At 46.1% G+C, this 27,857-nt stretch overlaps 1 protein-coding gene across 1 annotated transcript in view; it reads right to left on the bottom strand.

The window, feature by feature from the left end:
• The window catches only part of CASR (calcium sensing receptor), a 196,556-nt gene that overhangs the window by 72,131 nt on the left and 96,568 nt on the right, over window positions 1-27,857 (bottom strand). Inside the window, exons 2-3 of the mRNA XM_069760520.1 lie at window positions 13,748-14,184; window positions 1,005-1,311 (exon numbers count right to left, since the gene is read on the bottom strand). Coding sequence (XP_069616621.1) covers window positions 1,005-1,311; window positions 13,748-13,932 — 492 coding nt within the window. The 5' untranslated portion in view covers window positions 13,933-14,184. The remainder of the gene's footprint in view (window positions 1-1,004; window positions 1,312-13,747; window positions 14,185-27,857) is intronic.

A 27,857-nucleotide genomic window follows, 5' to 3' on the forward strand; every position in this document is an offset into this window, starting at 1 on the left:
TTCTCAAAAGCTGTGAAACTTGTACGCCAGATATAATGGGACATACACCATCCAAAAATTTGAACTTTTATCTCATCAGCTGACAGAGTATTCGCCCAAAAGTCTTGGGGATCATCAAGATGTTTTTAGGCAAAACGGAGATGAGAATTATGCTCTTATTGCTCAGTAGTGGTTTTCATCTTGGAACTCTGCCATGCAGGACTTTTTTTGCCCAGTCTCTTTCTTATGATGGAGTCATGAACACTGACCTTATCTGAGGCAAGTGAGGTCTGGGGTTCTTTGGATATTGTTGTGGAGTCTTTTGTGACCTCTTAGTTGAGTCATTGCTGCACTCTTGGGGTGATTTGGTCGGCTGGCCACTCCTGAGAAGGTTGACCAATGTTCCATGTTTTCGCCATTTGTGAATAATGGCTCTCACTGTGGTTCGCTGGAGTCCCAAAGCTCGAGAAATGGCTTTAGAACCTTTTCCTGATGGATCTAAATTACTTTGTTTCTCTTTTGTTCCAGAATTTCTTTGAATCGCGGCATGATGTCTAGCTTTTGGTCTACGTCACTTTGTCAGGCATGTCCTATTTGCTTGATTTCTTGATTGAGAAAAGGTGTAGCAGTAATCAGGCCTCGGTGTGGCTAGGGAATATGAACTCAGCTTCCCAAAGGTGTGATAAACCACAATTTATGTTTTAAGGAGGGCATTCACTTATTCACATTTGGTCATGCAGGTTTGGACTTCTTTCTCCCTTAATCATAATGACTTTCATTTATAAACTGCATTTTGTCATTACTTGTGTTATCTTTGACTGATATTTACATTTGTTTGGTGATGTGAAACAAAGTGTGACAAACACGCAAAAGAATAGGAAATCAGGAAGGGGCAAACACTTTTCCCACCACTGTATGTAAATTTGTTGGTTGTGAACTATTTGTATTTTCCAACTTTTTGTCTGAACTTTCACATCTTCTTTGATCATTGACTTAATGCATCGAATCCCCCTTTCTGTTCTTACCTGAGGTATATGGAAAAGTCCTAGCAGATTGGCTACTGCAGTAGATATTCCAGAACCGGTGGCTCCCACTACGGCGATCGTGGACGGCATATGTTCTGAACAATTACAGAAGTCATCCAGATTCAGAGAGTCGATCTTGTTTTGAGCCACGAAACTAAGTGTAGCCTCCAGTGCCTTGGATACGGTATTACAAGTGTCAAAGATCCTGTATCCCAATGTGATATTAGGTAGCAGGGTGGTGGAGTTGTTAATTTCTTCAATCGCGAATATCATGGCTTGTAACCAGCGGAAACCACGGAAGTTGTATCTGCAAATAAAGAGAAAAAGTGGGACAAAGCAATCGTGAGAAATAAGCAAAAATAAATATTTGTTTGAGGTTCGGGCAACGTTCTACTTAATAGCTAATTATAGCACTATTATTAGTTAAAGTTTCATCAACTTGTAAGGGCGTTGGTTCGTTTTGATGTGTGTGGCTCCGAGCACCATTATATAAGTGATAAAGGTTGGCATTCCCCTATGAACACTTCCTTTTATGCTCTCATGCACCTTACCAGGGAATGTGAGCTACTGGCATTGACCCCGTGCTTACCCATGTCACCTTTTATATATCACACACATGGTGTGGTCCATGGTGGCAGAATAGTTCCTTACTCAGGCAGAAGTATAGAACTGTACAAGGTAGACAGTCCAACAACTTAAAAGGAACCTGTCAGCTGATTCATACTGCCCAAATCATTACCTGCAAGATCCAGCTGGGACCATAGTCAGACACAAGACTAGTCCGGCGGCATCCCTGCTCAGGTTTTTTTGCCAGCGTCGCTCCAGGTGATTGATGTGACACTAGTCACTAATCACGGACACACTGTGAGGCAGAAGAGTCAGACTTTCCGGGTCAATACCAAGAGAGTACGTAGATAGCCAAGGTAAAAGACGAAATCGTATGTCAGGTCACAGTCCAGGGTCAATAACAAGACTTAGTGGATCAAAAACCGAAGGACTAGACAAAGGGGTGGTCAGAACACGGTCCAAATGGTCTGGCAGCAGAAGATCAGAACTCAGAGCAACAGAATCAGGCTAACACCCACCAAGAAGCACAAACTACATCTGACAGGGATCAGGGGCAGACAGCTCAGGTAAAGCTATGTGATCACCAGAACACAGAACACCTGGAGAAAGTCCCTTACCTCCCTGTCTCAGATTGAACACCTGAGCTGTCAATCAAAGCACCGACAGCCCAGCAAGCCCATCACAGGATTGGACAAGCTGTCAATCAAGACACAGACAACTCAGCAAGGCAAGTTTCCATAGAACAGCAGAGCAATTATTCACTGAGTGGAGGAGTCGTGGCAATTGTCAGGTCTTCGACAAGCGAGACGGCTGTGGGTGGCGCCAGACTAGTCTTCCCTCTGTCTATGGCCCCCAGCTGAATCCCCCAAACTATATGTTCTGTAAAAGGCCAGACAATTTCAGAGACGAATACTCCTCTCTGCAACCATGCAGCCAGCTTCTGATTCATGAGGATCATGATTTGGGTTCCCTTTAATTCACATGGAGGCAATAAGCTTTATGGTTACAGTTTCACATGAGGCAACAACAGGTGTAGATGATCAGAGGTAAACACTTGCAATCATCTGCTGGCAATTTCCTCATCAGCACTTCCATCCTTCTGTCAGTCTTTGTGTCAATTTCTTTGCAGTACACACCAACACTGCTGGATGTAAATGTCTGGAGTACCTCTTTATGGAAGCAATGCCCTGCAATAGTTGGTCTGCACTTTGGACATTCTTAGAACCAAAAACACATGGGCTACTTGCACATCGAACAAGTCTGTAGGAACACGTTCACACCACCAAAGAACTTGAAGATACAAAAGAGCACAGTGAGGTCAAAAATACTCTGTTGTAAAAAAAATCACAGTAATAAGCAAGTGCTAGTCAAAAGGGCCTATAATTGTTCTCTTGTTTCTACAAGACTGGGGAATCCATCACTCCTCTGTGGGTCATTTGCATTTAAGCTGTATATACATCAGATAGGACTGCTCTATAAGGGTATACCTTGACGATTGGTGGAGCAGCTTAGTATACATTTTTTTTTTGCAAAAAAACGTATCAACTAAATACCCTGGTTTTTTTTTACATCTTTTGACTAGCATTTGCTTATTACTATGATTTTTTTTACAACAGATTATTTTTGACCTCACTGTGCTCTTTTGTGTCTTCAACTTTGGACATTCTTGTAGAACACCCTTGACAGTCTCTCACACTCAGACACCAGTCACCTTTTGTTGTGGCAATCCCCTTCATGTACTGGCACGGGTCATAGTGACTCAATTTCGCTACAGATTACCACCAAAATTCAAATTCCACCAAATTGCTGATTTTTTGGGCTTCCAATGGTGGCCTTTTTTAATTCTTTTGGGATGGGAAAGGGTTAAGCTAAAAAAAATAGAACTTTGTACTCATCTTTTCTCACCGATTCCTATGTGCACCAACAGCACTCCTAGCTTGAACTTCCCACATGCTTCACTGTGTGCCTCTCTATAGCCCAGGGGGCTGCATGTTAATATCTATTATACCTAGTGTTACTCACCCCCATTTTCTAGGGTTTTCAAGGACAAATGTTAGCGCGGGAACCGTCACTAAGACCCAACCAGCTTTGATCCCTGGACATCTGCGCTTGATGTGCAGCCGAGGAGGAAACGGCTCCATAACACACATCCATGACTTGTTTCCTAAATGGTTTTATTTCTGTCTGACAATTATCATCCGCAGATATTATAATGAGTGTAAATAGCCCGATGGTGCAGAGCGCCCATAATAAGTCCAGCATCAACACTGGCAATTTCAAGGAGATATTGTCCTGACCACGGTCCCTAACAGGAGCAAGACAAATCCTACCTTGAAAGACCAATTGGGGCTAGGGTGTATGTACAATCTGCCTTTTTGGTGCAAATTTTCCAGAACTGTTTCCAAAGCCAGGTCAGTTGGCATTTATGAAGTCATGATAGGTTTGTTGGCCTCAACCATCAAGTATTCAAAATTAAAGGGATTTTCTATGATTAACATGAGTGCTCAATGTATTTAAAAGAAAACACTTATCTATAGGTTGATAAAACTATTACTGTACTGTAAATCCGAAAACAATACGCAGTGATGTATCATTCTGAGTGGCGACACTTCTCTCAGTCATGTGACAAGGTTCTATCAGCACCTAAGTGATTGGCCAATGCGGTCATGTGACTATGGCACATGACTAATGGGCACAGCTACTGTATAAATCACAACTATATAAAGAAGCAATTAAGTGAACGCATGCAATAAACTCCACATGCTAATGTTACTATACAGGGCCCCTTATAATGTTCCTGCACTGGGGCCCTCTGTTTTTCATGTCTGCCTCTGATACTCCACTAATACTACAACCAATCAAACACTCCAGATATGGTAGGATCGTCCAGGATCAAGGCACTGTCAAAGAAGCCTTTGTGGTGAGGCCCCAGTGTACGCTACTAATGTTGGGCCATAAGAGCCAAGTCAGAGGGCTGTGAGTCTAGTCAGTCTAGTCGGTAATCTAGGGGAACCATGGGCAGAGCACCATAGGCAGAGTATCATGGGCAGATCACCATGGACAGAGTATCATGGGCAGATCACCATGGGCAAAGTATCATGGGCAGAGTATCATGGACAGAGCACCATGGGCAGAGTATCATGGACAGAGGACCATGGACAGAGTATCCTGGGCACAGTATCCTGGACAGAGGACCATGGACAGAGTATCCTGGGCACAGTATCCTGGAGAGAGGACCATGGACAGAGTATCCTGGGCACAGTATCCTGGACAGAGGACCATGGACAGAGTATCCTGGGCACAGTATCCTGGAGAGAGGACCATGGACAGAGTATCCTGGGCACAGTATCCTGGACAGAGGACCATGGACAGAGTATCCTGGGCACAGTATCCTGGACAGAGGACCATGGACAGAGTATCCTGGGCACAGTATCCTGGACAGAGGACCATGGACAGAGTATCCTGGGCACAGTATCCTGGAGAGAGGACCATGGACAGAGTATCCTGGGCACAGTATCCTGGACAGAGGACCATGGACAGAGTATCCTGGGCACAGTATCCTGGACAGAGGACCATGGACAGAGTATCCTGGGCACAGTATCCTGGACAGAGGACCATGGACAGAGTATCCTGGGCACAGTATCCTGGACAGAGGACCATGGACAGAGTATCCTGGGCACAGTATCCTGGACAGAGGACCATGGACAGAGTATCCTGGGCACAGTATCCTGGACAGAGGACCATGGACAGAGTATCCTGGGCACAGTATCCTGGACAGAGGACCATGGACAGAGTATCCTGGGCACAGTATCCTGGAGAGAGGACCATGGACAGAGTATCCTGGGCACAGTATTCTGGACAGAGGACCATGGACAGAGTATCCTGGGCACAGTATCCTGGACAGAGGACCATGGACAGAGTATCCTGGGCACAGTATCCTGGACAGAGGACCATGGACAGAGTATCCTGGGCACAGTATCCTGGACAGAGGACCATGGACAGAGTATCCTGGGCACAGTATCCTGGACAGAGGACCATGGACAGAGTATCCTGGGCACAGTATCCTGGACAGAGCGCCATCGACAGAGAATCAATGATAGAGTAACATGGGCAGAGTTTCCTGGACAGAGTATCGTGGAGAGAGCATAATGGGCAGAGCACCATGGACATAGTGTCAAAACAGTTGGAGAGATCAACCACTGGCAATGAGGACTGGCTGCCCAACGCTTGGTCAAAAGCCAAACCACAGAGCTCATAAAGGGAAGGTATCAACAGAAAATCATCAATTGTTTTAATTAGTTTTTTTATGTTAAACAAATGTTTGATAAACTTTTTTTTATTTTTCCTATCACTATCTATATATTAATAAAAAATCTCACCATCTAGAGCCCTTATTGCAGACTCAAACTTATTGTTTTGTAGAGAAGACTGATCAACAGTTTCACAAGTCCAATGAAAGGTAACACCTCTACAGTATATATAATGTATAATACAAAAAGTAGTATCTACCATTCACAATAGGTGATGTCGCAGCTCACCTCCTCCCCCTGTACAATGACTGATAACACCTCTATATACAGTAGATACACAGAATCCACCGTTTACAATAGGTGATGTCACAGCTCACCTCCTCCTCCTGTACAATGACTGATAACACCTCTATATACAGTAGATAACACAGGATCCACCATTCACAATAGGTGATGTCACAGCTCACCTCCTCCTCCTGTACAATGACTGATAACACCTCTATATATAGTAGATAACACAGGATCCACCATTCACAATAGGTGATGTCACAGCTCACCTCCCCCTCCTGTACAATGACTGATAACACCTCTATATATAGTAGATAACACAGGATCCACCATTCACAATAGGTGATGTCACAGCTCACCTCCTCCTCCTGTACAATGACTGATAACACCTCTATATACAGTAGATAACACAGGATCCACCATTCAAAATAGGTGACGTCACAGCTCACCTCCTCCTCCTGTACAATGACTGATAACACCTCTATATACAGTAGATAACACAGGATCCACCATTCACAATAGGTGATATCACAGCTCACCTCCTCCTCCTGTACAATGACTGATAACACCTCTATACTAGTAGATAACACAAGATCCACCATTCACAATAGGTGATGTCACAGCTCACCTCCTCCTCCTGTACAATGACTGATAACACCTCTATATACAGTAGATAACACAGGATCCACCATTCACAATAGGTGATGTCACAGCTCACCTCCTCCTCCTGTAAAATGACTGATAACACCTCTATACTAGTAGATAACACAGGATCCACCATTCACAATAGGTGATGTCACAGCTCACCTCCTCCTCCTGTACAATGACTGATAACACCTCTATATATAGTAGATAACACAGGATCCACCATTCACAATAGGTGATGTCACAGCTCACCTCCTCCTCCTGTACAATGTCTGATAACACCTCTATATACAGAAGATAACACAGGATCCACCATTCACAATAGGTGATGTCACAGCTCACCTCCTCCTCCTGTACAATGACTGATAACACCTCTATACTAGTAGATAACACAGGATCCACCATTCACAATAGGTGATGTCACAGCTCACCTCCTCCTCCTGTACAATGACTGATAACACCTCTATATATAGTAGATAACACAGGATCCACCATTCACAATAGGTGATGTCACAGCTCACCTCCTCCTCCTGTACAATGTCTGATAACACCTCTATATACAGAAGATAACACAGGATCCACCATTCACAATAGGGGATGTCACAGCTCACCTCCTCCTCCTGTACAATGACTGATAACACCTCTATATACAGTAGATGACACAGGATCCACCATTCACAATAGGTGATGTCACAGCTCACCTCCTCCTCCAGTACAATGACTGATAACACCTCTATATATAGTAGATAACACAGAATCCACCATTCACAATAGTTGATGTCACAGCTTACCTCCTCCTCCTGTACAATGACTGATAACACCTTTATATACAGTAGATAACACAGGATCCACCATTCATAATAGGTGATGTCACAGCTCACCTCCTCCTCTTCCTGTACAATGACTGATAACACCTCTATATACAGTAGATAACACAGGATCCACCATTCACAATAGGTGATGTCACAGCTCACCTCCTCCTCCTGTACAATGACTGATAACACCTCTATATACAGTAGATAACACAGAATCCACCATTCACAACAGGTAACGTCACAGCTCACCTCCTCCTCCTGTACAATGACTGATAACACCTCTATATATAGTAGATAACACAGGATCCACCATTCACAATAGTTGATGTCACAGCTTACCTCCTCCTCCTGTACAATGACTGATAACACCTCTATACTAGTAGATAACACAGGATCCACCATTCACAATAGGTGATGTCACAGCTCACCTCCTCCTCCTGTACAATGACTGATAACACCTCTATATATAGTAGATAACACAGGATCCACCATTCACAATAGGTGATGTCACAGCTCACCTCCTCCTCCTGTACAATGTCTGATAACACCTCTATATACAGAAGATAACACAGGATCCACCATTCACAATAGGTGATGTCACAGCTCACCTCCTCCTCCTGTACAATGACTGATAACACCTCTATACTAGTAGATAACACAGGATCCACCATTCACAATAGGTGATGTCACAGCTCACCTCCTCCTCCTGTACAATGACTGATAACACCTCTATATATAGTAGATAACACAGGATCCACCATTCACAATAGGTGATGTCACAGCTCACCTCCTCCTCCTGTACAATGTCTGATAACACCTCTATATACAGAAGATAACACAGGATCCACCATTCACAATAGGGGATGTCACAGCTCACCTCCTCCTCCTGTACAATGACTGATAACACCTCTATATACAGTAGATGACACAGGATCCACCATTCACAATAGGTGATGTCACAGCTCACCTCCTCCTCCAGTACAATGACTGATAACACCTCTATATATAGTAGATAACACAGGATCCACCATTCACAATAGTTGATGTCACAGCTTACCTCCTCCTCCTGTACAATGACTGATAACACCTTTATATACAGTAGATAACACAGGATCCACCATTCATAATAGGTGATGTCACAGCTCACCTCCTCCTCTTCCTGTACAATGACTGATAACACCTCTATATACAGTAGATAACACAGGATCCACCATTCACAATAGGTGATGTCACAGCTCACCTCCTCCTCCTGTACAATGACTGATAACACCTCTATATACAGTAGATAACACAGAATCCACCATTCACAACAGGTAACGTCACAGCTCACCTCCTCCTCCTGTACAATGACTGATAACACCTCTATATATAGTAGATAACACAGGATCCACCATTCACAATAGTTGATGTCACAGCTTACCTCCTCCTCCTGTACAATGACTGATAACACCTTTATATACAGTAGATAACACAGGATCCACCATTCACAATAGTTGATGTCACAGCTTACCTCCTCCTCCTGTACAATGTCTGATAACACCTCTATATACAGAAGATAACACAGGATCCACCATTCACAATAGGTGATGTCACAGCTCACCTCCTCCTCCTGTACAATGACTGATAACACCTCTATACTAGTAGATAACACAGGATCCACCATTCACAATAGGTGATGTCACAGCTCACCTCCTCCTCCTGTACAATGACTGATAACACCTCTATATATAGTAGATAACACAGGATCCACCATTCACAATAGGTGATGTCACAGCTCACCTCCTCCTTCTGTACAATGTCTGATAACACCTCTATATACAGAAGATAACACAGGATCCACCATTCACAATAGGGGATGTCACAGCTCACCTCCTCCTCCTGTACAATGACTGATAACACCTCTATATACAGTAGATGACACAGGATCCACCATTCACAATAGGTGATGTCACAGCTCACCTCCTCCTCCAGTACAATGACTGATAACACCTCTATATATAGTAGATAACACAGGATCCACCATTCACAATAGTTGATGTCACAGCTTACCTCCTCCTCCTGTACAATGACTGATAACACCTTTATATACAGTAGATAACACAGGATCCACCATTCACAATAGTTGATGTCACAGCTTACCTCCTCCTCCTGTACAATGTCTGATAACACCTCTATATACAGAAGATAACACAGGATCCACCATTCACAATAGGTGATGTCACAGCTCACCTCCTCCTCCTGTACAATGACTGATAACACCTCTATACTAGTAGATAACACAGGATCCACCATTCACAATAGGTGATGTCACAGCTCACCTCCTCCTCCTGTACAATGACTGATAACACCTCTATATATAGTAGATAACACAGGATCCACCATTCACAATAGGTGATGTCACAGCTCACCTCCTCCTTCTGTACAATGTCTGATAACACCTCTATATACAGAAGATAACACAGGATCCACCATTCACAATAGGGGATGTCACAGCTCACCTCCTCCTCCTGTACAATGACTGATAACACCTCTATATACAGTAGATGACACAGGATCCACCATTCACAATAGGTGATGTCACAGCTCACCTCCTCCTCCAGTACAATGACTGATAACACCTCTATATATAGTAGATAACACAGGATCCACCATTCACAATAGTTGATGTCACAGCTTACCTCCTCCTCCTGTACAATGACTGATAACACCTTTATATACAGTAGATAACACAGGATCCACCATTCATAATAGGTGATGTCACAGCTCACCTCCTCCTCTTCCTGTACAATGACTGATAACACCTCTATATACAGTAGATAACACAGGATCCACCATTCACAATAGGTGATGTCACAGCTCACCTCCTCCTCCTGTACAATGACTGATAACACCTCTATATACAGTAGATAACACAGAATCCACCATTCACAACAGGTAACGTCACAGCTCACCTCCTCCTCCTGTACAATGACTGATAACACCTCTATATATAGTAGATAACACAGGATCCACCATTCACAATAGTTGATGTCACAGCTTACCTCCTCCTCCTGTACAATGACTGATAACACCTTTATATACAGTAGATAACACAGGATCCACCATTCATAATAGGTGATGTCACACCTCACCTCCTCCTCCTCCTGTACAATGACTGATAACACCTCTATATACAGTAGATAACACAGGATCCATCATTCACAATAGGTAATGTCACAGCTCACCTCCTCCTGTACAATGACTGATAACACCTCTATATACAGTAGGTAACACAGGATCCACCATTCACAATAGGTGATGTCACAGCTCACCTCCTCCTCCTGTACAATGACTGATAACACCTCTATTTACAGGAGATAACACAGGATCCACCATTCACAATAGGTGATGTCACAGCTCACCTCCTACTGTACAATGACGAATAACATCTCTATATACAGTAGATAACACAGGATCCACCATTCACAATAGGTGATGTCACAGCTCACCTTCTCCTCCTGTACAATGACTGATAACACCTCTATATACAGGAGATGACACAGAATCCACCATTCACAACAGGTGACGTCACAGCTCACCTCCTCCTCCTGTACAATGACTGATAACACCTCTATATACAGTAGATAACACAGGATCCACCATTCACTATAGGTGATGTCACAGCTCACCTCCTCCTCCTGTACAATGACTAATAACACCTCTATATACAGTAATAACACAGGATCCAACATTCACAATAGGTGATGTCACAGCTCACCTTCTCCTCCCTCCTGTACAATGACTGATAACACCTCTATATACAGTAGATAACACAGGATCCATCATTCACTATAGGTGATGTCACAGCTCACCTCCTCCTCATGTACAATGACTGATAACACCTTTATATACAGTAGATAACACAGGATCCACCATTCACAATAGGTGATGTCACAGCTCACCTCCTCCTCCTGTACAATGACTGATAACACCTCTATATACAGGAGATAACACAGAATCCACCATTCACAACAGGTGACGTCACAGCTCACCTCCTCCTCCTGTACAATGACTGATAACACCTCTATATACAGTAGATAACACAGGATCCACCATTCACAATAGGTGATGTCACAGCTCACCTCCTCCACCTGTACAATGACTGATAACACCTCTATATACAGTAGATAACACAGGATCCACCATTCACAATAAGGTGACGTCACAGCTCACCTCCTCCTCCTCCTCCTGTACAATGACTGATAACACCTCTATATACAGGAGATAACACAGAATCCACCATTCACAACAGGTGACGCCACAGCTCATCTCCTCCTCCTGTACAATGACTGATAACACCTCTATATACAGTAGATAACACAGGATCCACCATTCACAATAGGTGAGGTCACAGCTCACCTCCTCCTCCTCCTGTACAATGACTGGTAACACCTCTATATACAGTAGATAACACAGGATCCACCATTCACAATAGATGATATCACAGCTCACCTCCTCCTCCTGTACAATGACTGATAACACCTCTATATACAGTAGATAACTCAGGATCCACCATTCACAATAGATGATATCACAGCTCACCTCTTCTCTTTCCAGTGACAAATCATTGTAATCACTGTAAAGCATTCACATGTCGGAGCTGGAAGAAAATGTGAAATGGAACATACAGTGAGGGAAATAAGTATTTGATCCCTTGCTGATTTTGTAAGTTTGCCGACTGACAAAGACATGAACAGTGTATAATTTTAAGGGTCGGTTAATTTTAACATTGAGAGACAGAATATCAAAAATAAAATCCAGAAAATCACATTGTATAAATTATATAAATTTATTTGCATTTTGCAGTGAGAAATAAGTATTTGATCCCCTATCAACCATTGAGAGTTCTGGCTGCTACAGACCAGTCAGACGCTCCTAATCAACTCGTTACCTGCATTAATGACAGCTGTCTCACATAGTCACCTTCATAAAAGACTCCTGTCCACAGACTCAATTAATCAGTGAGACTCTAACCTCTACAACATGGGCAAGACCAAAGAGCTTTATAAGGACGTCAGGGACAAGACCATAGACCTGCACAAAGCTGGAATGGGCTACAAAATCATAAGACGCCGGGAGAGAAGGAGACAACTGTTGGTGCAATAGTAAGAAAATAGGAGAAATACAAAATGACTGTCAATCGACATCGATCTGGGGCATCATTCAAATTCTCACCTCGTGGGGTATGCTTGGTCATGAGGAAGGTGAGAGATCGGCCTAAAACTACACGGGGGGGGACTTGTTAATGATCCAAAGGCAGCTGGAACCACAGTCACCAAGAAACCATTGGTAACACATTACACTGTAAGGGTTTAAAATCCTGCAGTGCCCGCAAGGTCCCCCTGTTCAAGAAGGCACATGTGCGGCCCATCTAAATTTTACCAATGAACACCTGGATGATTCTGTGAGTGATTCGGAGAAGGTGCTGTGGTCAGATGAGACAAAAATTGAGGTCTTTGGCATTAACTCAACTCACCGTGTTTGGAGGAAGAGAAATTCTGCCTATGACCTAAAGAACACCATCCCCACTGTCAGGCATGGAGGTGGAAACATGTTTTGGGGGTGTTTCTCTGCTAAGGGCACAGGACTACTTCACCGCATCAATGGGACAATGGATGGAGCCATGTACCGTAAAATCCTGAGTGACAACCTCCTTCCCTCCGCCAGGACATTAAAAATGGGTCATGGCTGAGTCTTCCAGCAAGACAATGACCCAAAACATACAGCCAAGGCAACAAAGGAGTGGCTCAAAAAGAAGCACATTAAGGTCATGGAGTGGCCTAGCCAGTCTCCAGACCTTCATCCCATAGAAAACTTATGGAGGGAGGTGAAGCTCCGAGTTACCAAGCGACGGCCTCAAAATCTTAATAATTTAGAGATGATCTGCAAAGAGGAGTGGAGCAAAATTCCTCCTGACAAGTGCGCAAACCTCATCATCAACTAGAGGAACCATCTGACTGCTGGGCTTGCCAACAAGGGTTTTACCAGGAAATGCTGAAATTTGCCATAATTGTTTTAGAATCTTCCATACAGTCTGTACAAGTTTCTGCACATACCTACCTGGTCTTCAGTCACACAAGGCAGAAGAAATAAACTCTAAACATGTCCACTCTTCACCCCGAGATCGCACATCCATTACCTGTTACATTCCAGGGACTCCGGTCTGGACTCCAAGATCTCATCCTTAGAGTTAACTCCAAAATGAATGGGGAACAGGCCACCGAGTATGATGTCTCCCTTCTTCTGGGCTCTGGTGTTGGGTCCATAGGTGGCCGTGTCCAGTACGAGGCTGAGCAGCAGCAAGCAGCGGATGTAGTGATTCATCCTTCTCCTTTGTGGTGTCTTGGGTCAGAAGAAGGAGACCGAGAACTTGTGGCATGAAGCACAATGTCAGGCAGGGGCTGTGAAAGCTGAATGCTGCTGTCCCTGCTATGGATTGTGGAGGCCCACGGCCTCATTTCTACAGTGGAAGAAGTGGAGGAGAGGCTGTCGCTGTAGTGGTAATGTCTCCAATGTGGATAATGCCATCGCAGTCCTCGGGTTACTGCAACAAATCGTCAGGTGAAAGCCATTGCCCTAAAAAATGAGAAAAGTAACAATTACTAAATGCAATTATCAGAGACACAGCACATTCTCCTCATGTATAATGAGTCTCTGTCACACAGTGACTGCACCAGCAGAATAGTGAGTGCAGCTCTGGGGTATAATACAGGATGTAACTCAGGATCAGTAATGTAATGTATGTATACAGTGACTGCACCAGCAGAATAGTGAGTGCAGCTCTGGAGTATAATACAGGATGTAACTCAGGATCAGTAATGTAATGTATGTACACAGTGACTGCACCAGCAGAATAGTGAGTACAGCTCTGGAGAATAATACAGGATGAAACTCAGGATCAGTAATGTATGTACACAGTGACTGCACCAGCAGAATAGTGAGTGCAGCTCTGGAGTAAAATACAAGATGTAACTCAGGATCAGTAATGTAATGTATGTACACAGTGACTGCACCAGCAGAATAGAGAGTGCAGCTCTGGAGTATAATACAGGATGTAACTCAGGATCAGTAATGTAATGTGTGTACACAGTGACTGCACCTTCAGAGTAGTGAGTGCAGCTCAGCTGCTGCTCATTGTGTTGATTGTGGGTGCGGTCGCTGCTGAACCTGCAGTGTGCTCCTGAGCTCCAGAGAACCACCATCTCTCCACCCGGGGACCTGCTCTCTCTCTTACCCAGGGAGGGAGTGGGTTTCCTGGGATGAGTGAAGGAGCCAAGTCCCAGGCTTCTGCTTCCCGGACCAGGCTGGCGGGGGGCAGAAGGAACCAGCAACCAGCCTGCACATCAGAGGATTCGGGGGTGAGACGCTCCACCAGGAGTCGCAGCAATGTGGCTCCTACTCCCCCCAGGTCTGCAGAGACCCAGAGAAGCCGCAAGGCTTCCATGGAGGAGAAGCCTGCTAGCGTGCAAGATGGCAGCCCTTCCGGAGGAAAGCTGAGTGCTCACGGAGGTGAGGCTGACCTCACTGAGGAGGGTTGGGCGCTGCAGAGACCCCGGGAGTCTGTGTCCACCTATGCCTCCCGGGTCATGAGCCACCTTCGTGAGTATGAAGATGCTAGCAAGACCTTGAGAAGGCTCCGGGAGGAGCTGCGCTGCACAAGCGCTAAAGCTGCAGGCGCCTCCAGACCCAGGAAGACGCAATTCCAGGCGGAGGTAAAGATTCTGAAGCTTGAAATTAATGACCTGGAGGTAAGAAAAACATTTATTCGAGAAAAAAGTGGACCATTTAAAGAAAAGCTTATAAATGAAGACAGATTCAGAGAAATGGCTGATAACAGAGAGCAAAGGCAGATGGGGCTGCAGCCTGAGTGCCAGGTGGATGATGATGATGATGAGGAGGAGGATGACCAGCAGAAAGCTCCACCTGGCAGCCCTCTTAGCCACTCAGAGGCCACGTGCAGCGAGCTCCCTGCTGGACAGGCGACAATGACATCTCGTCGCAGTTCTGCTGGCTCTGGGGAGGACAGTGACATCGGCCAGGGAGGGGCGCTAATGGCAGAGATCAAGCTGCTGGAGTCCCCAGTGTGCCTTCAGAACTTCCATCTTGGTGATGATTTACCAGAGGAGGCACCTGGGGGCCAGAAGAAAAAGGCAAAGAAAACCACCAAGCCAAAGCTGCAGGAAGCGGTAAGCTATGTATATGCCCCCCTCCCTGTACCCCCTGAGTCGGCTGCAGGGTCAGCTCGCTGTATAAGCCCCGTTGCCCAGCCCAGCCCGGGTTCTGCTGTGGATCCGGTGCAAAGGCGCGGGGAGATTACAGAGCACGGTAATGAGGCGCAGAGCTCCGTCTCTGCTTGTAGTAGCGGGGACGTAGCAGCAGGTGCATCAGCCGAAAGGCTGGACAGTGAGGGCGGCCCGGCGGCGGGCATACGATCAGGCCACGATACTGTGGTCCGCTCCTCAGTGGGAGGGGGGAGCGGCCCGGTGTCGGGGGCAGCTCCGGTAGCCTCGGTGCCCCTGAATGCTGTTGCCGCTGATCACTTAGTTGAGGGGCGGCGGCAGTGTGAGGGGGTTACCGGGGCTGGGAGTTCCGGTCTTCCCAAAGTCCTATTTTGTGTTGGTGCCGCTGGTCAACAAGATCCTGATGCTAAGGATCAGCGGTGCCCCACAGCAGCTAAAGATCAACGACGCCTGGTAGCAACCATGAAGCAGCGGAAAATATTAACTAATGATGCGGAGGGCACACAAAAAACCAGGGGTGAGGTCACCTCCAGTTCTGTGGAGGAGACTCAGCCCCTTGTGCCTGATGATGCGGAGGCCAAAGTGTCACCCCCTGTTGTCACTGGTCCAGCAGGAGTGAATGTGGTGGTGGGTATGGATGCAGAAAACTCTTTGTCTAGTGGTGTGGTTGCTGGTTTGGTAGAGGGTGAGGGGGTTATGGAGGTGGGTAATGGTGATGCTGATGGTGTGGATGTGGTCACTGGTCCGGTTGCCCCCCCGGTGGTGGCAGCGCCTGTCAGGAGTTATGCCGCTGTCACCTCCGGGGGAAATAGGGCATCCTCCTCGTCTCCGGGCTCTGGGGACGGCATGTTGCAACGGCGTCTCCTGGAGGCTCTAAAGAGGGGGGAGAGATCACTAATAGTAGAGGGTCGAGAGGTTGATCTATCCTTCTGGATAGAGAGGCATGGCCTCGGGGCCTTCCGAGAGCAAAGAGGGGGGGATACAGTGTGGTCCCTCCCAACAGCCGGGCCGGGTAGTGTGCGTAGGAATGTGGTCCGTCTTCAGTGGAGGGGCAATGATGCGTGTCCTCCAAGGTCTAAAGTTGTGGAGCTCCTGCTGAGGATGGGCTTTAGTACGATTGACATCTACGCCTTGATACATCCCTATTCCACACCTAATTTCGATGTCAGCTTTGTTCGGCCGGAGGGGCTTGAGCTCTTCTGGTCGAACTATGAGTTGACAAAAAATGAGCCCGGCTGGCGAGACTTTGCCGTTCAGGTGGTGTCTCGCCAAAACCAAGTCAAGAAAGTGACCGTGATGACTTGTAACAAGTCACTTTCTTGTTATGACATCATGACGTGGCTTGGCCGGTATGGAGAGGTGGTAGAAATGCCAAAGAAAAACCGTGACGAGTTTGGTATCTGGTCAGGGGCCTGGACGTTTATGGTAAAACTTAAGCGTTCAGGTGGTACGGTTGCCCACATACCATCATCTGCCTTCCTGGGTAGGGATCGTATCCTGGTCTTCTACCAGGGGCAACCGAAGCTCTGTCACAAGTGCGGCGACCCCACACACTTCAGCGCAAACTGCACTGTGCAGAAGTGTGCATTGTGTGGGGATATCGGCCATCTTGCTGCATCTTGTGTGGAGATTAGGTGTCACCTGTGTGGTGAGTTAGGTCACCCATTCAGCCGTTGTCCTCGCTCCTTCGCTAATGCAGTCGTGACCCCGGTGGGAGAAAGCCGTGAGGCTGATTCTGCTGGGGAAGGGACTAGCAGGGGTGAGGGAGCTGAGGGGCCAAAGAAGAAAAGCAATAAAAAGACGCCTGCACAGCTAAGGCGTCTAGACAAGCGCAGACAGGATAGGGAGCTGGGCGAGTCTCGTACTACTGGGGCGGCCCCTGTCCTGGATGCCAGTCTTGCTGCTGAGGCCCCGAGGGATGATGAGTTGGATGAGGAGGTCAGGGGGATCCACAGGGAGGAAAGTGCCACTGCCTCAGAGTCCTCCCATTATGAAAGTATGGATGAGGATAATAGGCAGTGGCTAGAGGACAAGCGTAAGCTCGGCACCAAAAAGAAGAGAAAGAAGGGAGATAAAACATCTTCTCCCGCTCTGACCAAGGTACCTAAGGAAGGAAAAACCGACTCCCCTCTGGTTGGTCTTTCTAACCGGTTCCAAGCCCTTGAAAACATCTCTTCCTCTGAGGAGGAAGCTGAGGGTGAGGTTCTGGCTTCGGCGGGGCTCACAGGGGACGCCGAGTCTCCTCCTTCTGGGAATGTAAGATCCTTGGAAGGAGGGACTGGCCCAGAGTCCGGAGACGAGGACCAAAAAAATAAAAAACACGTGGGAATGGATACTTCATTGTCATTAAAGAGGGGGAAGGATTCCTCCTCTGAGGCAGAGGATAAGGGGAGTGGGAAAAAGAAAGCCATCTAACTCAATCACCAGTGATGGCGGTACCCACTCCGTTGACGCTGGCGTCCATTAATGTCGCCAGCATAAAGTCAAATACAGCTAGATTTGCGGCCTTTGATTTTCTCAGCCGGGTTGAAGCTGACATTTTCTTTTTGCAAGAGACCAGGCTGCCAAACATGGCAGATGTGTTTAAAGCTAAGAGGGAGTGGAGACTCGGGCCCTCCTATTGGTCTCTTGCGGCCGAGCCGTATAGCGGAGTGGCGGTCCTTTTTACCGCACCGGTGGAATGCCGACGGGTTATTGAGTTAGAAATGGGGAGGTGCCTGATCTTAGATGTCCTCATGAAGGGACAAGAGCTCCGGCTCATCAACATTTATGGTCCCCAATCTAAGTGGGACCGGAAGTGTCTCTTTATGAGGATCAAGCCCTACCTTTTTACAAGTCGGCAGGTTGTCTTTGGAGGGGACTTCAATGCTGTCACGAGGCCCCGAGATAGAGGAGGTTCCAGAGACAAGCTGACTTATGATAGCGTCGCCCTTAATAGTATAGCTAGTGAGGCTCGCCTGGTGGATGTCCACATTCGGCACACCCCAGGCCACGAGGGGTTCACCTATCATAGAGGTAACTGTAGGTCCAGAATAGATAGGTTTTATTTAAAGGAGGAAGCTGTCTCTTCAGCAGTGTCTGTTGTTGAGGTGGAGTTCTCCGACCACTGTTTAATTTTGTTTTCTCTGAATGTTACAGAGACCCTCCGGATGGGAAGAGGCTTTTGGAGGCTCAATTCGTCTCTCTTGGAAGAAGCGGAGATAAGACAGTCCTTTGAGGAATTTCTTCAGGGCCAGGTACCATTACTGGATCTTTGTAGTAGTAAGTCAGAGTGGTGGGAGATGTTTAAGGAAAGGGTGGCGAGATTCTTCCGCCAGCTCTCGAGCCTCAGGAGTCTGAACAGGTACCGTCTGTATCAGGGTCTGAGGAGGAAACTCGAGCATCTTGTCTCAACTGGAGGTAGCCGCGAGGAGATCTCCAGAGTGAAATCTTTGCTTATGAGGTGTCAGTACGATAGACACGCATCTTTGGTTTTTGAGAGGGATTACGGGAAGTACCGCTCGCCCGACCCTTACAGAAACTGCAGGATGTCAGTGAATAGTAAAGTGGTTACAGGACTGGTCGACACTGCGGGGTCCCTGAGACGATCCAGATCAGGGATCCTGGAGGTTGTCAGATCCTTCTACTCGCACCTCTTGGGGAAGAGGGATCTTGATTGGGATGAGATGTCGGCTTTCCTGGCTGAAGCTGTCCCCGAACCAGGGGTAGACCCCTCTCTTGACGTTTTGACAGAAATGATCAGGGAAGAGGAAGTTCAGTTGGCGATTGAAGGGCTTGCCCCCAAAAAATCGCCTGGTCCAGATGGCTTAACATCTGAATTCTATAAGACCTTTAAGGACGTTTTGGTTCCCCTCTTGACTGAGGTATTCAATGAGTGTCTTTCCTCGGGCATTCTGCCGAAGTCAATGAGGAGGTCTGCTCTGATCATCTTGTCAAAGGGTAAGGACCCGTCTTGCATTGGGAACTGGCGTCCCATAGCGCTTCTCAATGCAGACAGGAAGGTTCTGGCAAAGGTGCTGTTTAATCGGCTGGTGAAATTTGCACCCCGACTCCTTTCGGGGGCCCAGCATTGCTCTGTTCCAGGCCGCAGCACATTTAGTGCTGTGCTCAGTGTCCGAGAGGCAGTGGAGCAGGGTAGGGCTGGTCACTGGAAGGGGTACATGCTGTCACTGGACCAGGCAAAAGCGTTTGATCGGGTTAATCATGAGTACCTCTGGTTCGTCCTTCTGAGATATGGCCTGCCCGGGGGGTTTGTTGATTGGCTTAAGACCTTGTACAGTGGGGCAGAGAGTTTCCCGCTTGTGAATGGTTGGATTGGCAGCTCTTTTGAGGTTGGGTCCGGTGTTCGCCAGGGTTGTCCCTTGAGCCCGCTGCTGTACGTGTTTGCGATTGACCCTCTTCTTAGGAGGGTGGAGCGTGGACCGTTGGCCGGGATCGGGATGGACCGGGCAGCACCGGAAGCCACTCTGAGGGTGGTGGCGTATGCCGATGATGTCACTGTGTTTGTTTCCTCTCATGAGGAGGCAGGGTGGCTGATGTCAGAGGTAGATCGCTACTCGGAGGCATCCGGGTCCAAGATCAACCGGGATAAGTGTGAGAGTCTCTGGCTGGGAGGAGGAGATCCTGGTTTTGATCTCCCGGACACCCTTCCAGGACCCAAAGTCTCTGCAAAAGTCCTTGGCATCGAATTTGGCCAGGGGGATTACCCCAAACAAAATTGGGACAGCAGGCTAGAGATCGCCACTCAGAAGGTGAACCAATGGAAGGGTTGGTCTTTGACCCTAAGGGAAAGGGTAAACCTGATCAAAACTTACCTGCTCCCTTTACTGATTTATCTGGGCAGTGTATGCATCTTGCCGGAATCTCTCTGGACTCGGGTCTACAGTTTGTTCTTCCAACTGTTATGGGGGAATAGACTGAACCTGGTCAAGAGGGAGGTTACTTACCGTACGAGGAGACTAGGAGGGTTGGGTATGGTCAACCCTGTGGTATTCCTTGTGGATACCTTCATTAAGATCAATATCGCAAACCTCTGGAAAGAGAGGGCTCCTCCGTGGGTATTCTCCTGTAGGGGATGGTTTCAGCCTTTCTTCCAGGAATGGGAGACAGGAGGGCAAGTGAAGGATCTTCGCACACCGCATGGACATCTTCCGGCTTACGCTACCTTGGTTCTGAAGGTAATTCGTCGGTGGGGTCTGGGAATGTGGGAGATCAGGACTCTGCCAAGGAAACTCCTTGACAATAGGGTTCTGTTGACCCATTTCCAGAGGCCTCTGGCGCTCAGGGACTGCCCAAGTCGGGATCTTGGGGTGGGTTTGCATCTTTTGAATTCTATCAGGATCCCCTCGAAGTTTTGGGACTTAGCTTGGCGCTGCTTCCATGGGAAACTGTGTGTGAGGGACAATCTGAAGTGTAGGAGCTCTGAGGACAGGAATTGTCCTCGGGAGCATTGTGGTACCTTGCTGGAAAGCATGGACCACTTCCTGCTTCATTGTCCCTTCAACACAGAGGTGTACAACAGGGTGGGCGCCTTCATTGGCTGGTCTCGGCTGGCCGGTCTCTCCTATGCGGAATGGGCCTATGGAGCATTCGGAGACCTTGGTGGTCGGGACCGCTGCACCTTATTTCTAGTTAGCGCAGTGGTTAGGTATCACACGTGGAACGCACGGTGCTTAGTATCGACGCAACGAAAAATCCTCCCAGTGGAAGATGTGTTTAGGACCATACTCGGTGACCTGGTGAAGGTGCACTCTCTGGAGTATGGGAGACTGGGCGCACGGAGGGCCGCTCTCCTCTGGAGGGGCTTTTCTTTTAGTGTACCCTAGTCTGGTCATCTCCTTTCCTGGTGGTGGGCTGCTGCTGACACTGTAGATTTTTGTTTTGTTTGATCATTATACAGTGATGTAGGGCTGCAGGCGCCGAACTTGGGCTTCGTGATTTGTAATTATTGTGGTGTGTGCTGCTGTATATAATGTATATATTGTATATAGGGATATAGATTTGGGTGTAGGTGTTAGGTTGGGTGGTGGGAAAAGGGGGGAGGTGGGATTATCTTGTGGGACTATGGGACACTGGGTTGTTTGGGGGAAAACTGGCACTGCCTGATCTGGCCTATGGACGTTGGACATGGACTGAGGCATGAGACGCAGGACCAGCTCTCAGGTCAGTGCGGGGGGTTGGGAATGAAGGATAGCTTAGTATTGTATATATTTGTAGTTATTTTATTTAAAAAAAAAAAGTTCATGTATATAGTTTTTGTTTGCCATTGTTTATTTTATTTGTTATTTTTGTTTGGTGACCGGACCAGAAGGTCAAAGTAGTTATTCTGTATATACTGTATAATATGTGTGAGAGGAGAGAATGAGCGGCTGGACCAGTGTTCAGTATACTGATTATTTTCTGGCTAATATTTTTGTTATGTTTTCTGCTATTATTATTGTTATGTTTTTCATTTTTATAATAAAAGATCTACAGGATGTAACTCAGGATCAGTAATGTAATGTATGTATACAGTGACTGCACCAGCAGAATAGTGAGTGCAGCTCTGGAGTATAATACAGGATGTAACTCAGGATCAGTAATGTAATGTATGTACACAGTGACTGCACCAGCAGAATAGTGAGTACAGCTCTGGAGAATAATACAGGATGAAACTCAGGATCAGTAATGTATGTACACAGTGACTGCACCAGCAGAATAGTGAGTGCAGCTCTGGAGTATAATACAAGATGTAACTCAGGATCAGTAATGTAATGTATGTACACAGTGACTGCACCAGCAGAATAAAGAGTGCAGCTCTGGAGTATAATACAGGATGTAACTCAGGATCAGTAATGTAATGTATGTACACAGTGACTGCACCAGCAGAATAGTGAGTGCAGCTCTGGAGTGTAATACAGGAAGTAACTCAGGATCAGTAATGTAATGTATTCACACAGTGACTGCACCAGCAGAATAGTGAGTGCAGCTCTGGAGTATAATACAGGATGTAACTCAGGATCAGTAATGTAATGCATGTACACCGTGACTGCACCAGCAGAATAGTGAGTGCTGCTCTGGGGTATAATACAGGAGGTAACTCAGGATCAGTAATGTAATGTATGTACACAGTGACAGCACCAGCAGAATAGTGAGCGCAGCTCTGGAGTATAATACAGGAGGCAACTCAGGATCAGTAATGTATGTACACAGTGACTGCACCAGCAGAATAGTGAGCGCAGCTCTGGAGTATAATACAGGAGGCAACTCAGGATCAGTAATGTATGTACACAGTGACTGCACCAGCAGAATAGTGAGCGCAGCTCTGGAGTATAATACAGGATGTAACTCAGGATCAGTAATGTAATGTATGTACACAGTGACTGCACCAGCAGAATAGTGAGTGCAGCTCTGGGGTATAATACAGGAGGTAACTCAGGATCAGTAATGTAATGTATGTACACAGTGACTGCCCCAGCAGAATAGTGAGTGCAGCTCTGGGGTATAATACAGGATGTAACTCAGGATCAGTAATGTAATGTATGTACACAGTGACTGCACCAGCAGAATAGTGAGTGCAGCTCTGGGGTATAATACAGGATGTAACTCAGGATCAGTAATGTAATGTATGTACACAGTGACTGCACCAGCGGAATAGTGAGTGCAGCTCTGGAGTATAATACAGGAGGTAACTCAGGATCAGTAATGTAATGTATGTACACAGTGACTGCACCAGCGGAATAGTGAGTGCAGCTCTGGAGTATAATACAGGTGGTAACTCAGGATCAGTAATGTAATGTATGTACACAGTGACTGCACCAGCGGAATAGTGAGTGCAGCTCTGGGGTATAATACAGGATGTAACTCAGGATCAGTAATGTAATGTATGTACACAGTGACTGCACCAGCAGAATAGTGCGTACAGCTCTGGAGAATAATACAGGATGAAACTCAGGATCAGTAATGTATGTACACAGTGACTGCACCAGCAGAATAGAGAGTGCAGCTCTGGAGTATAATACAGGATGTAACTCAGGATCAGTAATGTAATGTATGTACACAGTGACTGCACCAGCAGAATAGTGAGTGCAGCTCTGGAGTGTAATACAGGAGGTAACTCAGGATCAGTAATGTAATGTATTCACACAGTGACTGCACCAGCAGAATAGTGAGTGCAGCTCTGGAGTATAATACAGGATGTAACTCAGGATCAGTAATGTAATGCATGTACACCGTGACTGCACCAGCAGAATAGTGAGTGCTGCTCTGGGGTATAATACAGGAGATAACTCAGGATCAGTAATGTAATGTATGTACACAGTGACTGCACCAGCAGAATAGTGAGTGCAGCTCTGGGGTATAATACAGGATGTAACTCAGGATCAGTAATGTAATGTATGTCCACAGTGACTGCACCAGCAGAATAGTGAGTGCAGCTCTGGGGTATAATACAGGATGTAACTCAGGATCAGTAATGTAATGTATGTACACAGTGACTGCACCAGCAGAATAGTGAGTGCAGCTCTGGGGTATAATACAGGGTGTAACTCAGGATCAGTAATGTACTGTATGTACACAGCGACTGCACCAGCAGAATAGTGAGTGCAGCTCTGGGGTATAATACAGGAGGTAACACAGGATCAGTAATGTAATGTATGTACACAGTGACTGCACCAGCAGAATAGTGAGTGCAGCTCTGGAGTATAATACAGGATGCAACTCAGGATCAGTAATGTAATGTATGTACACAGTGACTGCACCAGCAGAATAGTGAGTGCAGCTCTGGGGTATAATACAGGAGGTAACTCAGGATCAGTAATGTAATGTATGTACACAGTGACTCCACCAGCAGAATAGTGAGTGCAGCTCTGGAGTATAATACAGGATGTAACTCAGGATCAGTAATGTAATGTATGTACACAGTGACTGTACCAGCAGAATAGTGAGTGCAGCTCTGGAGTATAATACAGGGTGTAACTCAGGATCAGTAATGTATGTACACAGTGACTGCATCAGCAGAATAGTGAGTGCAGCTCTGGGGTATAATACAGGGTGTAACTCAGGATCAGTAATGTAATGTATGCACACTGTGACTGCACCAGCAGAATAGTGAGTGCAGCTCTGGGGTATAATACAGGGTGTAACTCAGGATCAGTAATGTAATGTATGCACACTGTGACTGCACCAGCAGAATAGTGAGTGCAGCTCTGCGGTATAATACAGGATGTAACTCAGGATCAGTAATGTAATGTACGTACACAGTGACTGCACCAGCAGAATAGTGAGTGCAGCTCTGGGGTATAATACAGGAGGTAACTGAGGATCAGTAATGTAATGTATGTACACAGTGACTGCACCAGCAGAATAGTGAGTGCAGCTCTGGAGTATAATACAGGATGTAACTCAGGATCAGTAATGTAATGTATGTACACAGTGACTGCACCAGCAGAATAGTGAGTGCAGCTCTGGAGTACAATACAGGATGTAACTCAGGATCAGTAATGTAATGTATGTACACAGTGACTGCACCAGCAGAATAGTGAGCGCAGCTCTGGAGTATAATACAGGAGGCAACTCAGGATCAGTAATGTATGTACACAGTGAGTGCACCAGCAGAATAGTGAGCGCAGCTCTGGAGTATAATACAGGAGGCAACTCAGGATCAGTAATGTATGTACACAGTGACTGCACCAGCAGAATAGTGAGCGCAGCTCTGGAGTATAATACAGGATGTAACTCAGGATCAGTAATGTAATGTATGTACACAGTGACTGCACCAGCAGAATAGTGAGTGCAGCTCTGGGGTATAATACAGGAGGTAACTCAGGATCAGTAATGTAATGTATGTACACAGTGACTGCCCCAGCAGAATAGTGAGTGTAGCTCTGGGGTATAATACAGGATGTAACTCAGGATCAGTAATGTAATGTATGTACACAGTGACTGCACCAGCAGAATAGTGAGTGCAGCTCTGGGGTATAATACAGGATGTAACTCAGGATCAGTAATGTAATGTATGTACACAGTGACTGCACCAGCGGAATAGTGAGTGCAGCTCTGGAGTATAATACAGGAGGTAACTCAGGATCAGTAATGTAATGTATGTACACAGTGACTGCACCAGCGGAATAGTGAGTGCAGCTCTGGAGTATAATACAGGAGGTAACTCAGGATCAGTAATGTAATGTATGTACACAGTGACTGCACCAGCGGAATAGTGAGTGCAGCTCTGGAGTATAATACAGGATGTAACTCAGGATCAGTAATGTAATGTATGTACACAGTGACTGCACCAGCGGAATAGTGAGTGCAGCTCTGGAGTATAATACAGGAGGTAACTCAGGATCAGTAATGTAATGTATGTACACAGTGACTGCAACAGCAGAATAGTGAGTGCAGCTCTGGGGTATAGTAATGTATGTACACAGTGACTGCACCAGCAGAATAGTGAGTGCAGCTCTGGAGTATAATACAGGATGTAACTCAGGATCAGTAATGTAATGTATGTACACAGTGACTGCACCAGCAGAATAGTGAGTGCAGCTCTGGGAGTATAATACAGGACGTAACTCAGGATCAGTAATGTATGTACACAGTGACTGCACCAGCAGAATAGTGAGCGCAGCTCTGGAGTATAATACAGGATGTAACTCAGGATCAGTAATGTAATGTATGTACACAGTGACTGCACCAGCAGAATAGTGAGTGCAACTCTGGGGTATAATGAAGGACGTAACTCAGGATCAGTAATGTAATGTATGTACACAATGACTGCACCAGCAGAATAGTGAGTGCAGCTCTGGAGTATAATACAGGCAGTGTAAGTATTGTTTAGAATAATTTAAATCCCTGAATACGGAAACGTTGTATGCACATGGAGAACATTCCACTTTTCGCACCTTTCGCACTCCCGGTGCCCCAGGCTTGGCCTTCTGATTATGGGAATCTGACCAGGTACCTGGAAGTTACGTGACCTGGAAGAGAGCTTTGCTGAGGTCTTGCATTTCTACATGACTCCTGTTTGAAAATGGTGCATAATTTACATTACACAGGAGTCTTTTCAAACTTTACAACACGGGAGCTAAAGAGTTAACAGAGTAATGCAGAGAAGATGTAAAGGAAAACAACACAGGCGAAATCTAGTAAACCCTCCACTCATGATGAAATAAAATAATATTGGTAAGAGGTAGCCAGCGCCTGTATAAAGGATGTCACAGGAAACACCAAATATTGCCAAAGCAAAAATCACAAAAAGAAAGGTGCAAAAAAGTCCAAAAAAATGAACAAATCTTTATTAAATATATAAATAGCAACACAAGGGATACAACAATAGTGGGTAAAAAGATGTAAACATCATGTACAGTACGCATGGAGCGAACACGCACCACACATCAGCAGCCAGACAAAGCGCATAGAGGGTAAGAGGTACTCCTAGGTACTACATGCTCCATATAGAAGCTACTCAGCATAGTATATATGTGACCGGAGCCCATAACCAGACGATATACAAATAGTATCCAAAAAGCGCCTTACCAGCTGCAGACGTGGGGAGAGCGCCGACTCCAAACCCACCCCGACGCGCGTTTCAGAGATGTCCTTCCTCAGGGGGCGTTTGGAGTCGGCGCTCTCCCCACGTCTGCAGCTGGTAAGGCGCTTTTTGGATACTATTTGTATATCGTCTGGTTATGGGCTCCAGTCACATATATACTATGCCGAGTAGCTTCTATATGGAGCATGTAGTACCTAGGAGTACCTCTTACCCTCTATGCGCTTTGCCTGGCTGCTGATGTGTGGTGCGTGTTCGCTCCATGCGTACTGTACATGATTTTTACCCACTATTGTTGTATCCCTTGTGTTGCTATTTATATATTTAATAAAGATTTGTTCATTTTTTTGGCCTTTTTTTCACCTTTCTTTTTGTGTTTTTTGCTTTGGTAATGCAGAGAAGACCAGAATCCTGCAGGTTCTTCTGTGTGAAGATCTCTAAGTATCCTGCATTATGTGAGACCCCGCCGCTCTCCCCCCGCAGTT

The sequence above is a fragment of the Ranitomeya imitator genome, chromosome 3, assembly GCF_032444005.1.
Source record: "Ranitomeya imitator isolate aRanImi1 chromosome 3, aRanImi1.pri, whole genome shotgun sequence".
NCBI lineage: Eukaryota > Metazoa > Chordata > Amphibia > Anura > Dendrobatidae > Ranitomeya > Ranitomeya imitator.